We start from the raw sequence: 24760 nt of genomic DNA on the forward strand, positions 1-24760 counted from the left end.
CTCGAGCGAGCCCTGGGGCCCGGCCGCGCGACTCCACCCTGCCCCTCCCGGCGCTCCGGGAAAAGCCAGTCGCCACACACAGGCACACGCAGGCCCCAGGGCGGCGCCCTAAGGAGAGCGGCACCCACGGCCAATTGCCATGGCAACCCCGGGGTTCGTTCCATTCCCCACCCAGCCGGTCCCCCCACCCTCCCCGCCCTCTCCCCTGCCCTGCAGCCAACCGGCTTGAGCGCGTCCCGCGAGCGCGCTATAAAACCTAAGCCGGTGCCGCCGGGGAACAGAGGCGGGCGCCCGACCTGCTGCGGGGCGAGCGGGGCCGATCTGGAGCGCCCAGTCTTGTTTCGTGCAAGCGGGAGGGAAAAGCCTGACCATGCAGAGTGTGCAGAGTCTGCCCAAGCGGTGCATTGGCCTGGCCTTCCTGCTGCTCCACGTCCTGGGACAGGTGAGCGGCGCTCCCGTCAGGTGCCTCTGGTTACTTTGCCCTCCAGGGCGGCCCCTGCTCGGCGGCCCGGGTCACCCCGCCTTCGATAGTCCCTGCTGAGAGCTTTCTCCTTCTTGTCCCGCCCGCTCCAGGTCGCGGCCACCCAGCGCTGTCCCGCCCAGTGTCCGGCCCGGTGTCCCGAGACGCCGCCAAGCTGCGCCCCCGGGGTGCGAGCCGTGCTGGACGACTGCTCCTGCTGTGTGGTGTGCGCCCGCCAGCGCGGCGAGACCTGCTCCCTGCTGGAGCCGTGCGAGGAGAGCCGCGGCCTCTTCTGCGACCGCAGAGCCGACCCCAGCGCGGGAACGGGCATCTGCATGGGTAACCCGGCCCCCTGCGCCGCCCGCCCTCCGCTCCCGCCTGCTGCCCCTTTCCTCGCCTTCTCCCCTTCCCTGAGGGGAACGTGCAAATAATAATTGGGATGCTACAGCAGGTGATGTTTGTGGAGCGCTTACTGTGCGCCAGGCATGGTCGGGGGGGGGGGGGTGCTTGCGGCTTTGGGGAGCGCTAGAAGCCGGAGAGGAAACCTGCCCGCAAAGGTGAGAAGCACTCATCACCTGCCTCCTTACAGTGGGATCTGGATAGCCTAGCCGGGGAAGAGAGCAGAGTTTAGGGCCAGTGAAATCATTTCCTTTGGACATTTCCAAGGGGGTGCTTGGGGGTGCTGGAATCTTGGGCTTACAAGCTCACAGTTCCCCCCCCCCCAACCTACCGCCCAGCAGGTTTGTTTTCACACCTGTAATGATCCTATTTGAGCTAAAGCAGCCTTTGGTCTCCTGGACGACTATGTAATCCCAGTCTGGGCTGTGAATAAAATAAAATGCAGACAACCAACCAATTCAGGCTGGTGAAACTGATTGGGGGATCATTTTTCCCCCGTGGTGCACCATTGAGTCGGAGGCTGCCCCCGACTCCCCCGATAAGAGGGCTTCGAATAGCCTTTTACTTTCTTCTCTAAGTTACTGATTATTTATTGTGCTGGAATGCCAAGGAATCCTAGCACCCTTCCCTATTTGACCAGTTAACCTATTGGGAGAATACGAAGTGCACCTTTTTTTTTCTAATTCTAAGCTGTTGGAGTAGGAGAATCTAAGGAGGTTCTAGCAAAATGACTTTATCATGGGAAGAACAGCTGTGGGAGAGTCACTTCTTAGTGGCGCTCCCTCTGCCTCATCTGTGAAATAAAATGGCAGGATTGGACGGTCTTCAAGGTTTCTTCTTGCTCTGGGAGGCCTCCAGGAGGACATCTCTCTGCCAGAGAGAGAGAGAGAGAAGAAACAGATCACTTCAACGAGAAAAAGGGGGATGTAGGATTTGCATGTAGCTTGTATAGCTTCTCCACCACACTCTGTTCTTGATTTTTCTCTCTGCCCTTCCCTCTGCCTTGCTTCCCAATGCTCTAGCGGTAGAAGGCGACAACTGTGTGTTTGATGGGGTCATTTACCAAAGCGGGGAGACCTTCCAGCCAAGCTGCAAATACCAGTGTGCCTGCAGAGATGGGCAGATCGGCTGTGTGCCCCGCTGTGGAGAGGACCTGCTCCTGCCCCAGCCCGACTGCCCAGCTCCCAGAAAAGTTGAAGTGCCTGGGGAGTGCTGTGAAAAGTGGATCTGTGACTCAGATGAGAAGGGGCAGTTGGGAGGCCTTGCCCTTCCAGGTAAGAAACTCCGGATACCTGAACGTGATCACCACACAGGTTAAAGGCAGGCAGGAAGCATGGGTGCTCTTTGGGATTTGCCATGAGAAACTGGCCTCTGTTTCTGGCCATCCGGTTGTGGATTCCAGATTGCCCACTGAGAACAAACACATCACGTGTGTGGATCCAAGCCAAGGTATTGAAGTCTGCACACAGTTTCTCCCAAAGAGAACCTGCTGCATTCAGTGGTTCTTTTGAGCAGGGGGACTGATTTTGTCTTACTGCCTGACTACTGTTTATATTTTAGTCCACCCCCGCTTGACCCTTATTAACATCACAGAGATAAAAGTAAAAAAAAAAAAATCAGTCTTTTCCAGATTCTGGATATTACCCATGTGCTCTCAAGACCAGCCTTCCTGAAGAATGCTACTTTTCCCTGGACAGGTGTCACAGAGAAATGCCACCTTTCCAGATGCTGTAGGAAGGGTCAAGGATCTTTGTTTTGCTTTTTCTTTGTGTTTTATCTTCTAAAGGAAATGGTTTTTTGGAAAAAAATTCAAGAGCCAGTAGAGAATATTTTAGAAGCCATGAATCAGCCAGATTATTTATGCCGGCGTACGCAGAGCTTTCCAGCTTTTCTGAGGTCAGAAATTATCAGCCATGCCTCGCAGATAGGAGAACTGCCATGTAGAAGCGCCCCAAGCCATACATATGAAGTGCTGAGACAGAACTTTTTGTAATCAAAGTCCAAGTGTCTATATCCCAATAATCCAAGCAACCGGTTTCACCTCCCTAGAACAAAGTATAGCTTTCGTCACTATTTTGAGTCAGTAGGTTCTAATGGCTCATCCAATTAAAATTTCATCATGATCCTTTTTCTGTATAAAATCACATGTTGAAAACACTGCAGCTTATGGAATGGTTGTTGATGCTATCCTGTTCTACATTCTTCAAACTGCTAGACTTCTTAAAGACCAGTTCTCCTAAGCTTCTTCAGGACAAGTTGGACAGTCATTCCACAAATCTTTCTTGAAGGCCTAGAATGTTCCGGCATTGTGCCTCCTCTTTGGGGTTTATAAATACAGAGATCCAGTTCTGAGAGCACCTGAGTTTAGTAGGTACAGAATTGAATGAGACCCTCTTTCCAATGATGGTTGAAAGGATCATTCGGCAATCCCCATGTTTTACCCAATATGGCCGCCTTTAATGGTCCATCCCATAGCCTACAGGACAGAAGCCACGGTAGGAGTTGCGGTCTCTGACTCCAGCAGCAACTGCATTGAACAGACCACAGAGTGGAGCGCATGTTCCAAGAGCTGTGGCATGGGTTTTTCCACTCGGGTCACCAACAGGAATCCACAGTGTGAAATGGTGAAGCAGACTCGCCTCTGCATGGTGCGGCCCTGTGAACAAGAACACAAGCAACCAGCAGATAAGGTAGGATCCTGGGGACAGCCTCCCATCCCAGAGCCAGGTAGCTTTGCCTCATGGGCATCTGGGTTCTAGAAAGTCACCGTGATACTAGTTGACTCAGAGGTCAGCTCTAGCGGGGAGTGAACCCCAGAGAAAAGGCAGAGAGCTTCCTGCAATGAGGGAGTTTACCTTCTTCTTTTTTTTTCTCTTTCATGTACTGAAATATCCCAAGCAACTCACAGCAGGTCCACAGGTAGAGGGAGGAGCCGGCCAACTATAATAGTGTCCCCAGTTGAGACGGTCTGGCAAATCTCATTCCATTCCTGGAAAAAAACTGGCTGCTCAGTTGCCAAGCACAGCTGATTTTAAAGTGGTCACTTCTGACCTCAGTTTTCTCACCCCTTAGGCTCGATCTGTAGGAAGCACAGGATAGAAATTGTATCTTCCTCACTCAACCCTCAGTCCCCAACATCCTACCTGGCCCATATTGTGTGCTTGATAAACAATTGTTGATAAATAAATGAATGGATGTCTGGGAATTATTTTCAGTATTTTAAAAAGTCTAGTGGGAATAGTACATTTGCCAGCATAAGGCGATATGTGCCAAATAAAATAGCACATTTCTTTCCCTTTTTTGCTGGAAATGAATCAACTCAGTGTGTTAACACTGACTATAAGGCATGTGGATCAGAAGCTCTGATTGGTTCCTGATGACATCACAGGCCTTGTTACCAGAGCCCTAGATCAGATAAATGCAATACTCAAATTGAACCATTATATGGAAATTTGTACAAACCTAAGGCCAAAATAGTGTCTTAACAATGAAAGATTTACATATCTCTACACCGAGGCAATATCACCTAATGCTTAATGGTGCGACTCTGGAGCCGGACAACCTAAATCCTGGCTTACCACATGAACTAGCTGTGGGATCTGGATGAATTTTCTTAACCTCTAAGCCTCAATTCCTTCCCCCAGATAATGAGGCCATTATATGAGTACCTACCTCAAAGTTGTCATGAGGATTAAATAGAATGAATTTACAAAGTGGCTGGGCAGAGATGACTCTGTTAACATTAGGCATCATTTCTATCTATTGCTAGAATAAGTCTCCAGCAGTCGTATTAGTTATATGGCTACATGGCTATATGACTTTTGGGGGTCCATCCTAATTTATGTTTCTTCCACCAATTTTGAAAGAACACATAGAAACATCCCTAAAATTATATGCTAGAAGCTGCACCTCCCCACACTTAGGGGAATTCCAACATGCATGTGGCACAGTTATGTAGGCTCACCCACAAAGCTGCCTCTCTGTTTCTCTCTCCCTGTGTCTCTGTTCCTGTCTCCTGTCTGTCTTTCTCTGCTTCTCTCTCTCTCTCTCACACACACACACACACACACACAGATGTTGCTGACCTTGTACCTCTTTGAGGACATTGGCAAGAATACAGGCTACTCATTAAATATGAAAAAGGAAGAAAAAGGGGGCCTTTAATATTGTCAAGGACACACTTCTTTATTAAATAAGGCTTTTCCATGTCATGCCTCCAAAACTTTGCTTTTTCCATTGTTTCTTTTGCCAAATTTTTATATTTGTTTGTGTAACTTGCACCCAGTTTTATATTGGGAGATACTATATTTAAGATATATACATTTCATAAAGGTTCCAAAATTTATTTGGAATCTGGGGAAATACTAGCATAATAATCATTACTTCCTAACACCAAAAGATGCTTAAATATGAGCCAGTGCTTCTCTAAGTGTGGCTCCCCAGACCAGCAGCATCATCTAAGAACCCGTTAGAAATGTAAATGTTTGGGACCCACATCAAACCTACTGCATCAGAAACTCTGGGTGTAAGGCCCAACAATCTGTGTTTAAGCAGACCTTCTAGAAGATTCTGATGTAAAGTTTGAGAGCCACTGATTTAAGAGAATCCCAAGCCTCACCACTCCACAGCTGTGGGCTGTGCCTAGGAAAGTGAAAAGCAGAAGAGAATTATGGCAAATTAGTAGGTGAAGAAATCTAAGTGGGAAATAAACATAGAGTCAGTGTTGTGCTGAATTATCAATATGAAGGTTCCTCATCAACCATTACTAATGGCATATTGAATAAATTCTCCACTTACCCCACTTTCATGGAAAATAACCTTAAATCCTATTGTTTTAGATGTTCCTAAGGGTATAATAGAAGACATGGGCTTGTGTCAGACATTCAATCACTAGATGTTTCTGGAGACTTTAGGCCTTTGAGACTCTATTTACTCATCTGTGAAGCTTGCACAGTTGTTCCTTACATGAATAATTGATCCTAGTAGGAGTGAATGTTGTTAATAATGTTAAGTGAATTAATGTCTGAAAAGTATTTGAAGCATTAGGAGGTATGCAACACTGCCAGGTATATTCCCTTTCTTTTTATAATGCCTAAGAATGCATAAACTAAAACAACATCAAAGTCTGTTCCAGTGCCTTGAAAAAATAGCTTTATTTATATACACTTTCACCCTCATGCTTATCGCCACGAGGTCAAAAGATGGTTGTGTACCATTAGGCATGGTTTCCACATTCTAGGCAGGAAGACAATGAATGCAGGGAGCAATAAAGAACTGTACCTATCTGAAGGGCAAAGGGCTTCCCAGAATGCCTTGGCCTATGTTATCATTGTCCAGAACTTGATCACAAAGCCATCCCAAGCTCCCAGATATTCTGGGGAAGCAAATACTAGTAGCTGACCAAATTGCCCAAACACTATAATGTCATGTTAGCAAAGAAGAAAGAACAATGGATAGGGGGTAGGCAGCTAGCAATTTATTCCATATCCCTAATGGTCCCTCAGAGGAATGGTAGCCATTCCACGAATCTCTCCTTTCTTCTTTCTTAGAAAGGAAAGAAGTGTCTCCGCACCACGAAGTCACTCAAAGCCATCCACCTGCAGTTCAAGAACTGCACCAGCCTGCACACCTACAAGCCCAGGTTCTGTGGCGTCTGTAGTGATGGCCGGTGCTGTACCCCCCACAACACCAAAACCATCCAGGTGGAGTTCCAGTGCTCCCCAGGGCAGATCATCAAGAAACCAGTGATGGTCATTGGGACCTGCACCTGTCACAGCAACTGTCCTCATAACCATGAGGCCTTCCTCCAAGAGTTAAAGCCAAACACCAGCAGAGGGGAAATGTAACATGTAATCCTACAGAGGCAAACGTAGCTACCCAACATCAAATGAATATAAGAAAAATTAAGAAGAATTATTATTTTACCCCTGAGTCCTATGTATTTTCTGTGGTCATATGAGGTCAGTTATATCTGTATTTTTTTTTTTTTTAATGAAAGATACGATTAACTGTAAACTTGAAATCAAGGTGAGCTCAGGATAGTACTTAGGGATGATTTACTCTTCTGTGGTATTGACTACAAATGAAAATTTGTATAAATTTAAGAAATCAGATACATGTTTTACTGTGTAGACTATCACATTACACTCATCTTATTTTGTTATACACTAGTGCAATATCAAGAAAATGTCACTGTCATGAATGTCACAGTGAAGTTCAATATCATACTGAACATGTTGTCATACAAATATTTTGCCATATATTGAGGTTTGACTTGAGGGGTCTCTGTTGAACTCTCTTTTTGGGTGGCTCAACCCTGAACTTCCAAGTTCAAGATCTGAGGAAATGTGTAGCTCTTCAGTGTGAAATCCAGAGACTATTAGTCTTCTGTTGCGTTGCACACTAGGAAACAAGCTGTATCTACAGGAATGGAATGTTTGTTAGTTAAGTGGACTGGTGTGATAAACTTGCTCTGTTGCAGACAAGTTGACTCCCTTCCAAAGAAAGAAGCTAAACAGAAAACTCCCGCTAATACAGAGATGACCTGGCCTCTCAGCCTTCATACATTTCTATATGCTGGAGGCTCCTGGGGCTCACTACTTTTTCGTTCAGAAGAAGCAGAACATATCAGCCGAGACTTTCTTCATCTTACTGATGAGTAAACTGGGGCCCAAAGCACCAGATTACAACCTTTGATGACTTTCAAGTATGCTGGTCATAGATTTTGAGAAAGAAGAATAAAATCAACAAGACTGTGGTGGTAAAATACCACAAATTTTATGGAAGTTCAGAATTATTGTAGACATGCCCAAAAATTATCCTTGGGCCCTAATTATGCAAACTCACAAACAAGATATATGTGTATACATATGTGTATCTAATTTGTCAGGCTATAAGCCTGCAAACTTAAATGATTACATTCTTTTAATGTTACCATGTGTGTTCAGCTTTTTTCTTTTAAAGTATTTATATGTAAGTTATACATTTTTTAAAATATTCTTTTTACTTTCTCTATTTGTCAGACATCACTAAATAAATATGATTTTATCAGTGTGTGACTGCCATTACTTATGTGCTTATGAGTTGCTTACTGAAAATATAAATAATGGATGGATCTAGAGGGTATAATGGTAAGTGAAATAAGTCAGACAGAGAAAGACAAATGCCATATGATTTCACTCATATGGGGAATTTAAGAAACAAAACAAAGAAAAAAAGACAAACAAAAGAAACTAGAGAACAAACTGGTGGTTTTCAGTGGGAGTGGGTGAAATAGACAGAGGGGAGTAAGAGTACACTTCTCGTGATGAGCACTGAGTAATGTATACACTGTTTACTCAAGCCAACATCTCAAGCCCTGATATGTTTTTCTGGACAACCTGCTAGACACATCTATGTATTAAAAATTGAATGTGGGCCAAGCAAAACTTGCCTCCCTGGCTTCAAATTGCTCTCCATCCTCCCAATTACCCAGCTTAAACCACCAGCATTATCTTGATCAACCTACTCTTACTATGTCCCTAGAAAAGCATATTTCCAGAGGCAATGCAGAGCCCAGCAGTGAACAGGACTGCTATCAGGGCAGTGTGAGGGTCAAAGTTAATATAACTTTTATGTTAAAGTTTCTGGGTGATGCAGTGGGTCTAGAGTTCTTCCATAGTTTAAAAAAAAAAAAAAACCTTATCCCCAACTTCACTTCCCCTACCTACAGCCTCCTGCCTGACCCATATATTTAGCAAGTTTCTATTTGTCCCTTAAGATAAATTGGAAAGCCAATTTGATTTCTAGAGTTTAATCAAAGGATGTTATTAAGGACAGCTAACATTAATTGCCCACTTATTTGTGCTGAGCACATTGCCTTCATTAGCAGCATTTAATTTGCCCAATGGCCCTGTGAAGTAAGCACTCCTCCCCATTTTACATATGAGGAAACTTAAAAAATTTTAAACAAACAGTTAAAAGAAACTGGTGGATCTAGAACTCAAATCAAAGTCCTTTTGTTTCTAATTTAAGCTATCACATGAATCCATGCAAAGACAATCTCTCTTCAAGCCTGTTCAGTCCAATATTATCCACAATGGCAAAATGGGAATATCCAAAGTTCCAACGATGTAGATTTGGCTGGATAATCCCAGTACAGCCATTATGATGAAAACAAAGCTATCTTTAAAATGAAAATGTAAGAAAATACTTACCTCCCACAAAAAGTATAGAACTGTGAAAAAAGTGAATTGTTTTTGTTCCAAAATTATCTGTGAATACAAATGTAAAGAGAACTAGGAGACAATATACAATAAAGTATTATAGTGTTATGCCAAGTTGGGCCTTTTTGTTGTTGCTTGTGATTTCTTTACCTTTTTCTTTTCTTTCTTTTTTTTTTAACTGAGAACATACTACCTTTTAAAGCAGGGGGGATAAAAGGGTAAGGCTAAATTAAGATATCCTTTCAAGCAAAGTTCCCCTCATACCTCTGCTCATTCATGTTGAGTGGGCTGCCCCTTCCAGCATCCAAAATACTTGCTAATTCATTCATTTTGTCCATTCAAAAAACACTTACTGACTGTTTCTGGGTGCCTAGCATTGTTTTAAGTTCTGGGAAAATAGAACAAACAATAAAATAAACAAGTTACCTCTCCTTCCTGGAATTTACATTCTCTCTGTTGGCAAAAGCAGGCAAAAAGCAAGTAAATGATCAATGAAGATGAGTATCAAATAGTGATAAATAAACCCTATGAAGATCACCAAACAGGGCAATCTAAGAGAGAATTTCTTGGTGGCCAGTTTAGCTGGAGGTGGTCAAGGAAGCTCTTTCTGAAGAGGTCACATTTCATCCTAGATCTGAATGACCAAGATTAGGAGAAAGAATCTTCTGGGCAGAAGTAAGAGCTAATGCAAAAAACCTAGTATCAGGAATAAGCTTGGAACTTCAGTAGAGAAGATCTGCATGGCTTGAGTGTGCAAGGGGAGGTGGGAATGATGGAGGGCTTGCCTCATAGTGTCACAGTATTTTACAACCCATTCTTTAAATTCCATGACATTGAGCATCTCCAGGCCAGCATCTTAATCTTCTTTGTATCTACCCCAGTATCTGGCACACAGTAAGACTTCACTATAAACCCGTTGAACAGATGGATAAATAAATGAGTGAATGGACAAAATGAATGGATGGACAGCAGATAGAATGTTCTTTGAAATAAACGTTAGGCTTTTAAACTATCATTTTCATTACCACTGCCACTTGGAGAGCAATCCTCCACTCTCAGACCCACACAAACACACACATGCATGCATGCAGTCCTGAAATTATAACTAAATTTATAATTTAGTTTGAAACATTTGAAAAAATGTGACCTGATCTATAAATATCCGTTAAGTCCAGAATGTTCTAGGAATATGGCAAGGAAAGCAACATTTACTGAGCAGGGTTGAGGGCTGCAGAACGAGTACAGGTTTTGGAGTTATTCAAGCCTGGGTTTGAATACCAGGCCTACTCTTTCCCAGCTGTGGGATATTGAACAATTTGCACATACTCTCTGAGTCTCAGTTTCCACACCTGTAAGAGGAGACCATAATATTGATAGAGTGACCAACCATCTTCATTTGTCCCAAACGGAGAGGATTTCTGGGACACAGGACTTTTATTTGTAAGATCGGACAGTCCCAGGAAAACTGGGCCAAATTGGTTACCCTAAGTATCAACCACACATTGTTGTTAAGATAATATGTGTTCATAAGCACTTGACTGTGCCAGACACATAGTAGGCCAGCAAATGACAGCTATTATAATAATAAGATCCAGTAGAGCCAAGCTCTGCCCCTTAGTCTCTGCTTGTCCTATTCAGAGGTAGACATTACTGACCTCATTTTTACAGGGAAATATGGAGAGTATAAAGGAAGCTAATTGCCTATTAAGGACACAGTAAATGAAGGAGCTGGGGTTCAAACTCAGGGTCTGCCTGAGCTCAGAGCCAAAGCTCTTTCCTTTCTTCAGCACCACAGCCATGAGGCCAAGTGTATTTTCAGCAACCAAAACAATTCCAGCAGTTTTCATTTTTGTGCTATTTTCCCAAACTATAAATGTTCTCTTTTAGAAACAGCATTGCAAAGTAGTGAGATTGTTGAGATCATTCTGTGAATGTGAAATTCTGAAAGCACTTAATTGCCTTTTAGTGATAAGGCACACTTCATTGAAAATTATTTGGGAATTTTTCTTCCATCCCACAAGGATTCAGTTCAAGAATGTGGCAAGGACATCTTTACACAAGGAAATAATTTGTCATATACATATCTGTGCTTGATGAGATTTTCAATAGAACTTTCGACAGAGATTTCTAGGCAGTACTGGATTTTTTTTTTTTTCCCAGGATCTTCCTGTAGGTACACATTGTCATGCTTCTGCACGGGTTTCAATCCAAAATGCTCAATATCATAAATCAAATTATCAAAACAGTATGTCCTTTTGGCTGTGTGCTATCAAGCTTAGTTTGAAGATTCATTATTGTTGGAAATGTATTCATCTTAACTGCACTGCATGGTTCTCGCTGCAGTGCTATGCTGTCTGGACCACAGAGGGTTCACCAAATTCAATTACCACTTCAATAACACTACTGGCACTTGCTGAACTCTGAATAATGACGAATTCTCTGCAGCCATCCAGCTGAGGACTGTGAATTACTGTTACATTAAGCCAGCTGTTCTGGGGATAATCAGGAGGTGCAAAGGGTAAGGATGTCACTGTTGTACCATTCTTCCTAAAGGATGTGTATCTCTCCTTAGGACAAGAAACTGAAGGTCTGAATTTCAGCCCAGGGAGCTCTACAAAAGAAGATATAGTTGCATTCAAATGGCAGAATTTCACAGAATGAATTGACCACTGGTTCTACTGGAAGGAGCCTGAAAATAAATGTTTTATAATCCAAGAAGAGAATGTTGCTTGGACTTATATTTTATTAGCAAAATCTGAGAAGCAGGCTTCTGAACCTCTGCTAGGTTCCTCTGCTAGGTTCAGAAGCCTGGAAGAGGTTACAAAGTTCTTTGTGTGGGTTAAATAAGGATCAGTGTGCCCCAAACGGACCCAGATTTGTCCTGCTGAAGCAAGGCCACCCACAGGATCCTCGGAGGACCTTGGCAGGGGAGATGCCAGTAAATGCATGTTCTAGTTCCTCTAAAACTTTCTAAATCTCAGCAGGGAGAATCTTCCCTGATACTTTGCAGAGCATTTCAGCCCCCAGAAGAAAAGGACAAAGACTACAAGGATCCTATTGGGTGGGCCCTGTCATCTCCCCAAACTCTGTATCCTTGTTCAAGAATCTACTTTTAAGTTCATCTTTTCTGAGAAGACTTCTTGACTGGCATTTTTTTCCCACCAACAGAACTGACCACTCCCTCCTTTGTGCTCAACTGCTTCTTGTAACAATTACTATCACAGCAGCTAAAACACCCCATCTCTGTTATTAGTTTTCAAGTCCATCCCCCACAAGACTCTAAGCTCCATGAGGGCAGAGACCTTGTCTGATTTTCTCACCACTGCTTCTCATTGTGCTTCTCATACTTTTCTGTCACATTGCTTCAAGCAGATAAGTGTAATGAACACCTATAGCAGAAATCCAGCATTTCAGGTCAAAGTTTCTGTGGCACACCACATTTTTCAATTAAAAATCAGGTAAATCTTGACTTCTCTTTACTATATCCATGTTTGTTAAATATAAAAAAATAGCATTTAAGATTTCTAATTGGTTAGCATATTCAACATTTCCCACCCAAATCTTCAAGTAAAATTGATGCCTCAGAATGATGTGCAATGTCTACACTGAAGTTTCATATCTCCTTGCATACTTCACGTAGTAGTCAGACTATCAGTAACAACAATAATTTCCAATTTTATCTCATTTTAGATGCCATCAATAATAAGACGTATTATTAATTTATGTAGCAAAAAGAAATAAAAATTATGCCAATTCACCTAGGATACACCGTCAATTGTGTGATTTATCTTACTTTCATAAATATGAAATATTTTAAATGTTGGTTTTAGAATATATACAATTTAAAAAGATTTTTTTAAAAGGGACAAAGTAGAGGAAAAAGAGAAATAATATTTACAAGATTATTAAGTACCAGGCAATAAGCAAAGTGCTTTACATAGATTAGCACATTTACTTTAGTCCGTATAAAAATCCTATGAGTTGGGTACTGTTACATCTCAAAATTACAGATGAGGAAAACAAAGCTTTGGGGGGATAAGTACCTTACACAGGATCATAAATCTATTATGTGGCAAAGCCCAGATCTGAACCCTCACATTCAGAATCCAGAATTTACGCATTTAATCCCTCTGTGTTATTGTCTATGTTCTGGGGGTTACAAATAGTCCAGTTGAGGAAGTAGGTAGTCCATGTTCAAAAGAGTCAAATGGATGAAGAGCTAGTACTAAGCTCTGAGAATGTGTGCTCTGGATACTGGTCACCACCTAAGGAACTTCCGTGACAGGAGGCATGGGGGACATAAGCAGTTCTTAGCCAAAAAAACCCATTGAATTTGGGTACAAATTCTGAGACCAAGAACTGTCAGGAATGTGGTCCTGAGCTTTTCACCAACCACTGGGATGAAGACAAGAGTTTCTTCTTTTATGTGTTAATAAATTGAGTAATCAATTCAACAAATATGGGTTGATCATCTACCTCCTTCTAAGTAATGTGTTGGAACTGAAGCAGAGAACAAGGCAAATACAGTGCTTGCCCTCAGGAACCTTATAGTCTGGGGCGGTTGTGTTAGTTTTTCCTCAGACCTCAGTTTTTCATATTAAATTATCAAATCTTTCTAGCCTTTCCTCTTCTGCTTGCCATTTTGACTATTTTCATGACAATGGGCTCCCTAGAGCTCAGTCCCATATTGGGTGCCCCCCAAAGTCCAGAAAGGATCCAGAGAAAGTAATGTCCCAAAACTGAGTCTGGGGCAGTTCAGACCCCTGTTCTTATATTAGCCAGTTCCTCATCTGAAGCCTCTTTAGAAGCCAGTTTCTCATCTGAAGGTCAGCTACTAACAAAGGTCTCTCTGCAGCAACCATGGGAAAAGGGAGTCTCGCATGCCTACTAAGCACGTACCTGGAAGATTTCATGACACAGAAAGGCAAGAGTTTCAGAGGTTTCTCTATAAGCCCTCATTAAGAGAACTATCTATCCTCCAAGCCTATGTCCAATGGTTTGTTCAGAGGGATCATGTGATCTTTTTTCCCTTTGGCAAAAGGGCTCAAGTTTTACTGTGTCCAGACTCTTCCTGTTGCTATATCATCTAACTGGATGTCCTTCTTCCATTAGCTTCACCTTTTGAAATCTAATCTATCATTCAAGGCCCATCACAAAATGCTATCCACTAAATTTTTCCCAATTTCTCTTCAGTCCTCCCTTACCACGTTCCTCTTCAGCCAAGGCAAAAACATAGTAGCAGAACATATTGGAAGACACTGAACTTGGAAAAAACCATGTTCTACTTGCGTAGCTTCTGGACTTCTATGTCCACGAAACAAGGATATTGAATTCACCAACTTCTGTGGTCCCATCCATATTGACTTATAGAGTACCTACTATGTGCCATGCACTTATAAACATCATCTTTACAACTTAGTATTTCTGTGTTACAAGATGAGTACTATTGCCCTATTTTATAGATGAGACAGATAAGGACTCAAACCCAGGGGCACCCAGCTGTGGAGGCCAGACCGCCTGCAGCATGACTTGCCACCAGCCCCCAAGAGCTTGAAATGCTCTTCCTCCTTCTTTTCTCTTTTATTATAATGAGCATTCTGAAGGCTGAACTCTTTACAATAAAAGCACTCTGGTTTCTGGATTAGAAAATAACAACCATAGCCTTCAGATTTATTCTGGTCTCTTTAGGCACTGGTAATGAAATGAGCAATGCAAATATTAATTAAAACTATATCTATACAACATCCCTCAAAGTGGTAGAGATATGAAAAAGTCAACCAAGAAACCAGCTATAAAACTACATCCTACCAACCTTACAGCCAAAGTAATCTTGAGCAAGAAGAACAAAGCTGGAGGTATCACAACCCCAGATTTCAAGAGAAAATGCAAAGCTATATAATCAAAAGAGTATGGTACTGGCACAAAAATAGACACAGAGATCAATGGAACAGAATAGAAAGCCCAGAAATAGAGCAACACTTACATGGACAATTAATCTACAATAGAGAAGGCAAGAATATACAATGGGGAAAAGACAATCTTTTTAATAAACAGTGTTGGAAAAACTGGACAACTACATGCAAAAGAATGAAAATGAACCACTTTCTTACACTATACACAAAAATAAATTCAAAATGAATTAAAAACTTAAATGGGAGACCTGAAAACCCCTAGAAGAAAACAGAAGCAGTAAGCTCTTTGGTATTGGTTTTAGCAACATTTTTCTAGATATGTCTCCTCAGGCAAAGGAAACAAAAGCAAAAATATAAACTATTGGGACTCCACGAAAATGAAAATCTTCTGCATAGCAAAGGAAACCATCAACAAAATGAAAAGGCAACCTACTGAATGGGAAAAGGTATTTACAAATGACGTATCTGATAAAGGGTCAATATCCAAAATACATAAAGAACTTAACACCAAAAAACCACAAATTATCCAATTAAAAAAAATGGGTAGAAGACCTAAATAACATTTTTCCGAGAAAGACAAAGATGGCGAACAGACACATGAAAAGATGCTCAACATCACTAGTCATCAGAAAAAAGCAAATCAAAACCAAAATGAGCTATCACTTTACATCTGTCAGAATGACTAGACTCAAAAAGACAAGAGATAACAAATGTTGGCCAGGATGCAGAGAAAAAGGAAACCTTGTGTACTGTTGATGATACACACTGATGCAACCACTGTGGAAAATAGTATGGAGGTTCCTCAAAAAAATTAAAAAATAGAATTACCATATAATCCAGTAATTCCACTACTGGGTATTTATCCAAAGAAAACAAAAACACTAATTTGAAAAGATATATGCACCCCTATGTTTATTGCAGCATTATTTATAAAAGCCAAGATACAGAAACGACCCAAGTGTCCACTGACAGATGGATGGGTAAAGAAGATGTGATATACATATATATACAATGGAGTATTACTCAGCCATAAAAAAAAATAATGAGATCTTGCCATTTGCAACAACATGGATGGACCTAGAGGGTATTATGCTAAGTGAAAAAAGTCAGACAGAGAAAGACAAATACCATATGATTTCACTTATATGTGGAATCTAAAAAATACAACAAATAAACAGAGAACAAACAGTTCTCTCTGTTAAATGCAGAGAAAAAACTGGTGGTTGCCAGAGGGGAGGTGGATGGGGGGATGAGTGAAATAGATTAAAGGAATTAAGAAGTACAAACTACCAGTAATAAAATAAATGTCATGGAGATGTAAAGTGTGACATACAGAATACAGTCAATAATATTGTAATAATGTTATATGGTGACAGATGGTGACTATACTTATGACGATGAGCACTGAGTAATGTAAGAATTGTTGAATCAATACAGGTACACCTGAAACTAATATAACATTGTACTTTAATTATACTTCAATTAGAAAACAGTTTTATTTCATAGATAGCTATAAAAAAGAAACTATACCAACCAATCAATGAATTTGACTTTTTTTTTTTATGGGACCACTTGCTTTGTTAGGCTGCTCAAATAAAATATCAAGGTGCATCTATAAAAACAAAGCTTTGTAGACAGAATCATTGAATCAGATCATTTTTTGAAATGGATGATTTCATTCAAACAATTTGTTTACAACCCAAGTTACTCACTAGTTACCACTCCTTCAATATATTGAAAACAATTCATCCATTTGGTAGGTCTTCACTGACATTTTTAAATCAACCTATACTATATACCCAAGAAAAATGCATTAATTAGTTAATACTTTTACTTAACTGAAGCTTGGGATTGTCTAAGGTCTGACCACATACCTCTTGTCATATTAGATTGGTCATCACAGATACATTCTTACAATGTTGGACACAGATTCTTTAAAAAAAGAGCTGAACTTCATACCACACCAGGAGGTTTAATGCAATACAGATCTCTCAAACTTGGAACAAAAGTAAAGTACAAGTACTGTTTTCTAAAAGCCCTGCTGTTTAGTGGGCATGTTTTTCTACCAAGACTTTGTATCGATTTATACATTTCTTCAATCCTATGTAAGTGAACTGTGGATTTATAAGGGCCTCAAATTTCATAAGCTGCACAACATTAATTTCCACTACTCTTTTAGTTTTGTGCCCTTCTCTTCTTTGATGAGTGAATAGCTTTAAAATGTCCAGAGAAGATATTTTATTGTATTCTGAAGGGGGGAGTGCTATTATTTGACTTGGGTATTCCCTGAACTCTGCAGTCTCACTCTGAAATACATAGTAACAGCCAAGACCCCCTGACTTTTTCTATAAGCCATCACTCCCACCCTGGTTAGCTAAGTGTATGTAGCATGTTGTACAGGGGCAGTAAACACAGAGGCAAATGTGATTTTACTGGTTATATAGAGCTCTTGCAGGCACTTGGCCAAATTTTAAGCTACTCATGATTTGTGACTTCTATAGAATAAAAGCCTATTTAGGTGTTCTTTGCTATTTCAGATTCCCCTGCTAGTTACATGATTTGATTTTAAGGGAGAGTTGATACATCACAACTCATGAGGAACCACCTAGAGGAATAGTAAAAGGGTGTTGCTTTGTTTCCAAGCTTTTATGTTTGCCTCCCTCTCTTCTCTCTCTCCAACTTAACTAGTTTCTTGCTTTCTTTTCTTCAAAAGATTTTTAGAAAGTGCAAGCACTCCCTAGTCCATTGGTCCACTGGGATGACAGTGAGTTGTAACATTTGCTGTGTGCCCACTGATGACCTCTTTTCTAGGCTAAACCATCAGATTGCCTTTATTGAGCCATCTTGGCATCATCCCTAAACTTAAGAGGTGGAAAGCAAACACAGGATAAATTTCTACATAAGCACAACTAAGAAAAGCCTTTATCCGTCCATAATAGAGTCCACTGAGCAGCCTCATGCTCAATCTGAAATTATTATAGCCATTATTATGGGTCATAGATAACACTTCATGGGCTGTATTTAACTCTCTTCACTCCTCTACGAAATATCAAGCAATAATTCTATACAAGATGTGTACTCAATAAATGTTGGATATATTATTAAAATTTTATTTTTATTAAAAAATAAAAGAATAAATTGATGAGAGGATGGAAGGATCATTAGATAGAGAGATTAGATGAGTGAATAAAGGTATTAATTGATGAGCAAACAAATAGATAAGCAAACAAAACTGTTTAAATAAAACAGTTTACCTTTGTAAAATTGATGCTAAAATTCTGGAAAGTTCCATCAGTGATGATCTCAGGAATCCATCCAAGGTTCATACCTGCCCACACCTACTGCTCCATGCTCCCCTTCTTGATTCACAGCAAACCTCCTTTTAGTTATATGCCTTAGTTTGGACTGTTCTTGTTGAGTCTTATCCTTAGCCTTAAGCTGGCCCAGTTTCTGATGTATGTCCTCCAAACATGCTCTCCCTAAATTTGCCCTTTTTGTCTCTTTGAGTCTGGACAGCAACGTTGGCCTGCTATCCCCCAACCTACCCATCAAGGCAAGAATTGGAATTGGATAGTTTACTTGAACTGTTAGACTTAACACCAGCACAGTCTTAAATGATATTGTTGATTCTCTTTGTCCATGCCTGAATAACAAAAGGCTCTAACACCATTGTGTTTTAAAGGTCCTTCTTCACCACGAGACACCCAATTTTTATCAGGATTAAGGCCATAGTTGCTTAAAGAAGATACTGCTCTCTTTAACTCTAGGGGGGAAATGTCTGTAAAAGTAATCTGTAAATTCTAAATTCCCATTTGGTGTAAGTTTTTATTAGGGGTCATTAACTGTCTATACAACTCCAAGACATTTGAATATAAATTCAAATTTTTCATCATCCAGATGCTTGATATTTAAAAAAGCCTATTTGGCATTCTACTCCCAACCCTCTGGATGATTAGTGGAGCAATAAGGAGGAAAAGTCAACGTTTGTCATCTTGTGGACATTTTCCTTATGAAGTTTAAGTACCTTAACTGTGCTGCAAACAGAAAAGGAAACATTATAGCTAGGCTTTAAAATTTTTGACCATATGCAAAAATGGTCAATATATGTGAGTCATTTAGCTAAAAGAATCAATGACCCCTACCAGACAAGACAATTATCTTGGTTTTGTATATGTTTCTGTCCTTTGCAGAAGATCATATCAAATGTTCTAGAGTGTAACTCCTGTTACAAGTATTCTTTATGTGACACAAGATGATGTGTCACAAATAATACCTCTCTATCTTGATTCAGTTTAACAAGACAATATTTACTAAGCAATCAGTGTAGGTAAGGTCATTCTCAAGAAGGTGATATGCAAAATGCCCTATGATTTTGATGTTTGGAATCCCCAAACTTAATTCCATGAAGACATGTTATATCATTATGTGAGAATTAATTAACGTAACATTTACTGAGCACATATGAAACTCAAATATAGCAAGATCCTCCTTTTCTATTGTAGAAGATACTCATTGCTAACCTATGTAGGGTACTCAAAGAATTCAGTTCTATTTTCTCTCCAGCCTGGAAGGAACTTTCCTGCTGCTATTACCAGATTCTGGGCCTCTGACCTGCTTCCATCATGCCAACACTTATAACAGCTTCGTTTGGTAATCTATGGTAAGGTGAAGGATAAGATAGGGGAAATGCATTCTCCCAATTATATTATCACAAGTGTCCACAAGATGACTGGGAAACTAATACCTGCTCTTCCCTGAAAGCCACTTTACCTTTCTTCCTTATACCAAATATTTACTAGACTATGATGGAAACATATAAAGGGAGAGGTAGAGTAGATCTCAAAAGAAGAGTGGTAATAAAGGAGAGGTTAACTTTGTCCAACTTAGGCATTCCTTTGTGCCTCACTAGCAAAGGAAATCTTTGAAAGATAGCTCCAAATGAATTCTTTATATTTCTTTAATATTCCTTATTTTTTTCACATTAACATTCTCTCAAGCCCTCCACTCCAAAGTCCAATATGATTTCTCAGATAACTCCACCTCTCCCCAATAAAGTCCCTTTAGGGCTACTTAACTTTTACAAACTCAAGTGCCTGAGGAATTGGCCTGAGGCTGATGGAAGTTCTACTCAATAACCTGTTTGACTTATGAGGGTAGAGCTGGATCAGAGTTCTGTGAATGAGGCAAAAAATGAATGTTCTGAGTTTCATCTTTTGTCCTCAAGAGATTCAACTGATATCCTCAGGAGTTAACCTAAGAAGGTACAGTATCTCAGGGCAAGGATTGATTTTTCCTCAAAAACAAAACAAGCTCAAACCAAAAAAAAAAAGTCTATTGTGATACATGAAAACTGATATATTTCCTTTCAGCATGACTTTGACCTCACCCTTTGTGGAAACAATGACCATAGAATTCTTGAGGAAGGAGCCTTGGATTCTTAGGTCTGATATATGCTCTTCCATCCTAATGAGATAGCTCCAACTTTCATTGGATTGGTTCTCAATCCAAATTATCCTTACACACATTATCTCATTCAATTCTCATAACTACTCACTGAGGTACTGATTTTTCTGCCCATTTTACTTGTTAAGATCCCTTAGAGTTCCAGTACTCTCACATTTTAGTTAATGATGCTGGCATTTGAGAGAAAAATATGCAGTCTGTAAGCTCAAAAGAAATAACTTATAATAAGTTCATTTGAACCATCAGTCATGTTTCCCACAAATGATGTAAGATTTAATTGCCTAACTTTCCAAAGGAATAGTAAAGAATCCTGCTGGTTTTGTGGCTTATGGCTTTTTCTAGAAAGCTCTTAAACAGTATCCATTAGAGAACTTGGAAAAGACAATCTTCATTAAATGGATGTCACCCCATGGTCATACGTAGGCATACTGGGAATATGCCTATTTCTCGGTATTGTAAGGCATAGCAAAATATGTTCTACAACACTACTCTTATAGACTGTATAAATCATAACCCATTTTGCAGATGACAAATCTAGCCAAGAAAAAGCAAGAAAGAAGGGTGAGATTTCTATTCTTCCCAAATCATGCTTCATTCCAACATATCCTCAGTATCAGAGAAGGATAACTGATGCTATTTGGATGAGCTCATTTAAACATGTCAAACTCTTTCCACAAAGATTAATTAGAGCATGTCAGCTACACTGGTGGCAAAGCCATCTTGTTTTAAATCTGCAAGAAGTAATATACAAAGTAGGATTACAACTGTTCAATCTTTAGCATGACATGCATAAAATCAATATTTCAAGCTCCTTTGGGAGTTACAGCCCAACATGCTGCTAATGAATCGTCATAATGACCTCAGCCAGCCTCTCCTGTCCAGTGGGGAAATGGGATTACTCAGGCTTCAAGGACAGACTCAAAGACCGGGCAGTTCACAGGGGCTGTGGACAGGCAGATGGTTTTCCAGAAGACAAATATCAGATGTACAACTTTCCTAGATGCCATGCCATTATCAGTCCCAGCTGCTCCAAACTCAGCCAGTCAAACTCTAGTCATTTGAAAGGCTTTGGGGAGAGCAAAGCAGGGGCATGTTCTGAGACCATCCCAAATGACTTTTCACTAAGCAAGAGATCTCAATAGCATGACTTCTAAATATTCCATACAGAAAGAGACCTCAAAATTTCCTATGGGAGATCTTATTTTGTTTCTCACTGAATGAAAGCAGTTCCTGTTTAGTGACCTCTCTGGGCTTATCATCAATGTTTTAATTTCTGAATTTCCTAACTTTGTGAAAAAACTGAAGTTCTCTTTTACAATTTGAACAATCTAGAATCTCTAAAATTTCTCCCATTAGTGTTTTGAAACTCGAGCTCTCCTTGAGAATGCTTTAAGAATAATCTGGAAAAAAAAAAATTTATATATGGTTAAGCATTGATTAGCACAACGTTTTCAACTGAGGATAATTTTGCTCCCCAGGGGATGTTTGGTAATATCCGAAGACATTTTTGATCCTAATAACTGGGGGGCTGCTACTGGCATCTAGTGGATAGAGGCCAAAGATGCTTCTCAACACCCTGCAACACACAAGACAGCCCACACCAAGGAAGTATTCATCCAAAAATGTCAATAATGCCACTGTTAGGAAGCCTTGCACTAGCATAATGACAAAAGCTTAAGATTAATCAATGACAAAAGCTCAAATTCAACCACAGGTTAAAAACTCCCTCAGACCATGGTACAGGAGGCAAAGAAAAAGGCAGGCTAATTATTCCAATGTTGACTAACAAGAAATCTTTGAAAGGAGGTGTTGCAGAAACCACTTCTGTGAAATGAGCAAACAAGCCAAAAAATATATGTGGCCTTATAGTTGGCCATGAGAACACTGTGTAAAACAGTAAATTCCAGGGATAACTGGAAAAGAGAATCGATACCGGAACAGATTTCCCTCTTGTGACATATGCTAGCTGACTTAAGGACCCCCAAGTCCCCGAAGTGTTAATTTCCAGAAAAACCAAAAAAGGAGTTCAGATAAACATCAGCTGTGAGTTGTTCTTAAGCCACAGTCAAAGAGGGATCTTGAAATATATTTTTCATTCATTTTCTCTCTGTCTCTCCCCTATGTGAGAAACATGGCACGCACAATTGGCGCCTATATTATCCTTTGGCCAATACTTTATCCCAGTTGCCTTAGCAACTGTCAATATTTGTCTGGTATGTCACGGTCCCAGTTGGCTGATGTCTGGCTCCACATTTACTTGTAAAGTTTAGGGAAGAGAGACACCCAGTGGTCTAAATTAACTGAGCTGCTGAAAACCATCTCCTGCTTCCTTTTATTTTCACTTGAGGGATGTTTATTAATTCTTAAATCTGATCCCCTTTTAATGATCACCAATCCCCATGGTTAAACTTATGGGAACAGTAGAAGAACAGAGGTTGGAACACTTGTTTTTTCTATAAAGGACGAAACAGTAAATATTGTAGGCTTTGTGGGGGATGTGGTCTCTGTTGTAATTACTCAACTTTGCCATTGTAGCACAAAAGCAGCCTTAGACAATATATAAAGAAATAAGCTTATCTGTATTACACTATAATTTTATTTACAAAGGCAGGCAGCAGACCAGATTTGGCCTGAAGACAATAGCTTACCAACCCCTGCAAAGGAAGATAGTATTTCTACCCTCTCTCAATCTGCACAAGCAACTGTCCCCTCCACCCCCCCTAAATTTCAAGACACTTGAAAGAATCACTGCAAAAAGAAACAACATCAACATTTAATCAGTAACATTAGTACAACTATTTATTGTATGTGTACTATGTTCTGGTCACTATTCTAAATACCAGGGTAACAGCAAGATACAAGAAAGTCAAAAATCCCTGTCATTGTAGAGCTTATATTTACAGTCAGTTAATATAATCTGTAAAATAAAATGTCTTGTATGGGAAATGATAGTAAGTGCTACAGAGAAAATTTCAAAGGAGAATCAGGTAAGAAATATTGTGTGGAGGAAGTGTTATAGGATGAATCGTGTCCCCAGAAACATAGACTGAAGTCTTAACCCCTGGTACCTGTGAATGTGATCTTATTTGGAAATAGGTTCATGGCAAATGTAAGCAAGTTAAGATGATGTCATTAGGGTGAGCCCCAATCCAATACGACAGGAGTCCTTATAAGGAAAGAAAATGCCATGTGAAGACAGAGACGCACTGGAAGGACCCTCAGTGATGACAGAGGCAGATACTGGAGTGATGCTGCCACCAGCCAAGGAATGCCACAGATTGCCTGCCACAACCAGACTGAGGAAGAGGCAGGAAAGGATTCTACCCAGAGTCTCCAGGTGGAGCAAGGCCCTCCTGACAACTGCATTTCAGACACCTAGACTCCAGAACTGTGAAAGAACACATTTCTGTTATTTTAAGCTACACACTTTGTGGTACTTTGGTACAGTAGCTCTAAGAAACTCATATAGGAAGGAAAGGAATTGCCAAGGAAAAGCTTCAGTGAGAAGACGAAGGAGTGACTCACAAGGATAACCGTGTGATGGGAATCCAAGCTGAGGAAACAGCATTGTGGAGGCCCTGAGGTGGGAGAGAACACTAGGATGCCCTTGTGCCCTTGTGGGCAGAGTGAGCAATGAGGAAAAAAGGAGCCAGTCACATCAGAGGGGTAAAGAAGAAAGATAATAGCAGGTCTGTAGGTCACTGTGTGGAGTTTGGGTTTTATGCTGAGATATGATATTAAAGAATTTTGAACAGAAGAGTGACATATGATATGACGCATTTGTGTAAAGGATTGCTCTGGCTGTTCTGTTGAGAGTATATCTTACAGAAGCAAAGGCCTATTATGAGGATACCGCAGTAATTCAGGTGAGAGATACATGCAGAAGTAGTGGAGGAGGAGAGGAGTGTAGGGTTTGCTGTTAGAACAGGATCTGATGACATATTGAATGTGAGATATGAGAGAAAATGAGGCTCAAAGATTAGATCAAGGTGTTCAGTTCCTGCAAACTGTAGTTGGTACTTATGATGGGGAAGATTGGGGTAAGAGCAATTTTTTTGTGTGGGAATATGTCAAAAGTTCACTTCTGGATATGTTATGATTGGGATGCTATCAGTTAAATAGATAGTATATGAGTCTGAAGCTCAGGGGAAAATTCTAGGATAAAGATTTAAAGGTAGGTATAGTTAATACATAAATGGTGTTTAAAGCCAAGATTAACAAGAGAATAAGTATAGATGGGTAGAGAAGAAGAGGGTTCAAAGGATTGCTCCCGAGGGCACTGCAACCCTCACTACCTGGGGAGATGAGGAGGAATCAGTTAA

The 24760-nt window shown here is 40.5% G+C and overlaps 1 protein-coding gene across 1 annotated transcript; it reads left to right on the top strand.

Annotated features, from left to right (window-relative positions):
* The first annotated feature begins 241 nt into the window (after nt 1–241).
* On the top strand, nt 242–7909 carry CCN3 (cellular communication network factor 3). Its single transcript, XM_032415966.1, has 5 exons — nt 242–442; nt 574–799; nt 1882–2133; nt 3335–3549; nt 6409–7909. The coding sequence occupies exons 1-5, from the start codon at nt 371–373 to the stop codon at nt 6703–6705; spliced, it is 1062 nt and encodes a 353-aa protein (XP_032271857.1). The 5' UTR covers nt 242–370; the 3' UTR covers nt 6706–7909.
* The last annotated feature ends 16851 nt before the right edge of the window (nt 7910–24760 follow it).

This window comes from Phoca vitulina, unplaced genomic scaffold (assembly GCF_004348235.1).
Source record: "Phoca vitulina isolate PV1807 unplaced genomic scaffold, GSC_HSeal_1.0 scaffold18, whole genome shotgun sequence".
In the NCBI taxonomy this organism is placed as follows: Eukaryota; Metazoa; Chordata; class Mammalia; order Carnivora; family Phocidae; genus Phoca; species Phoca vitulina.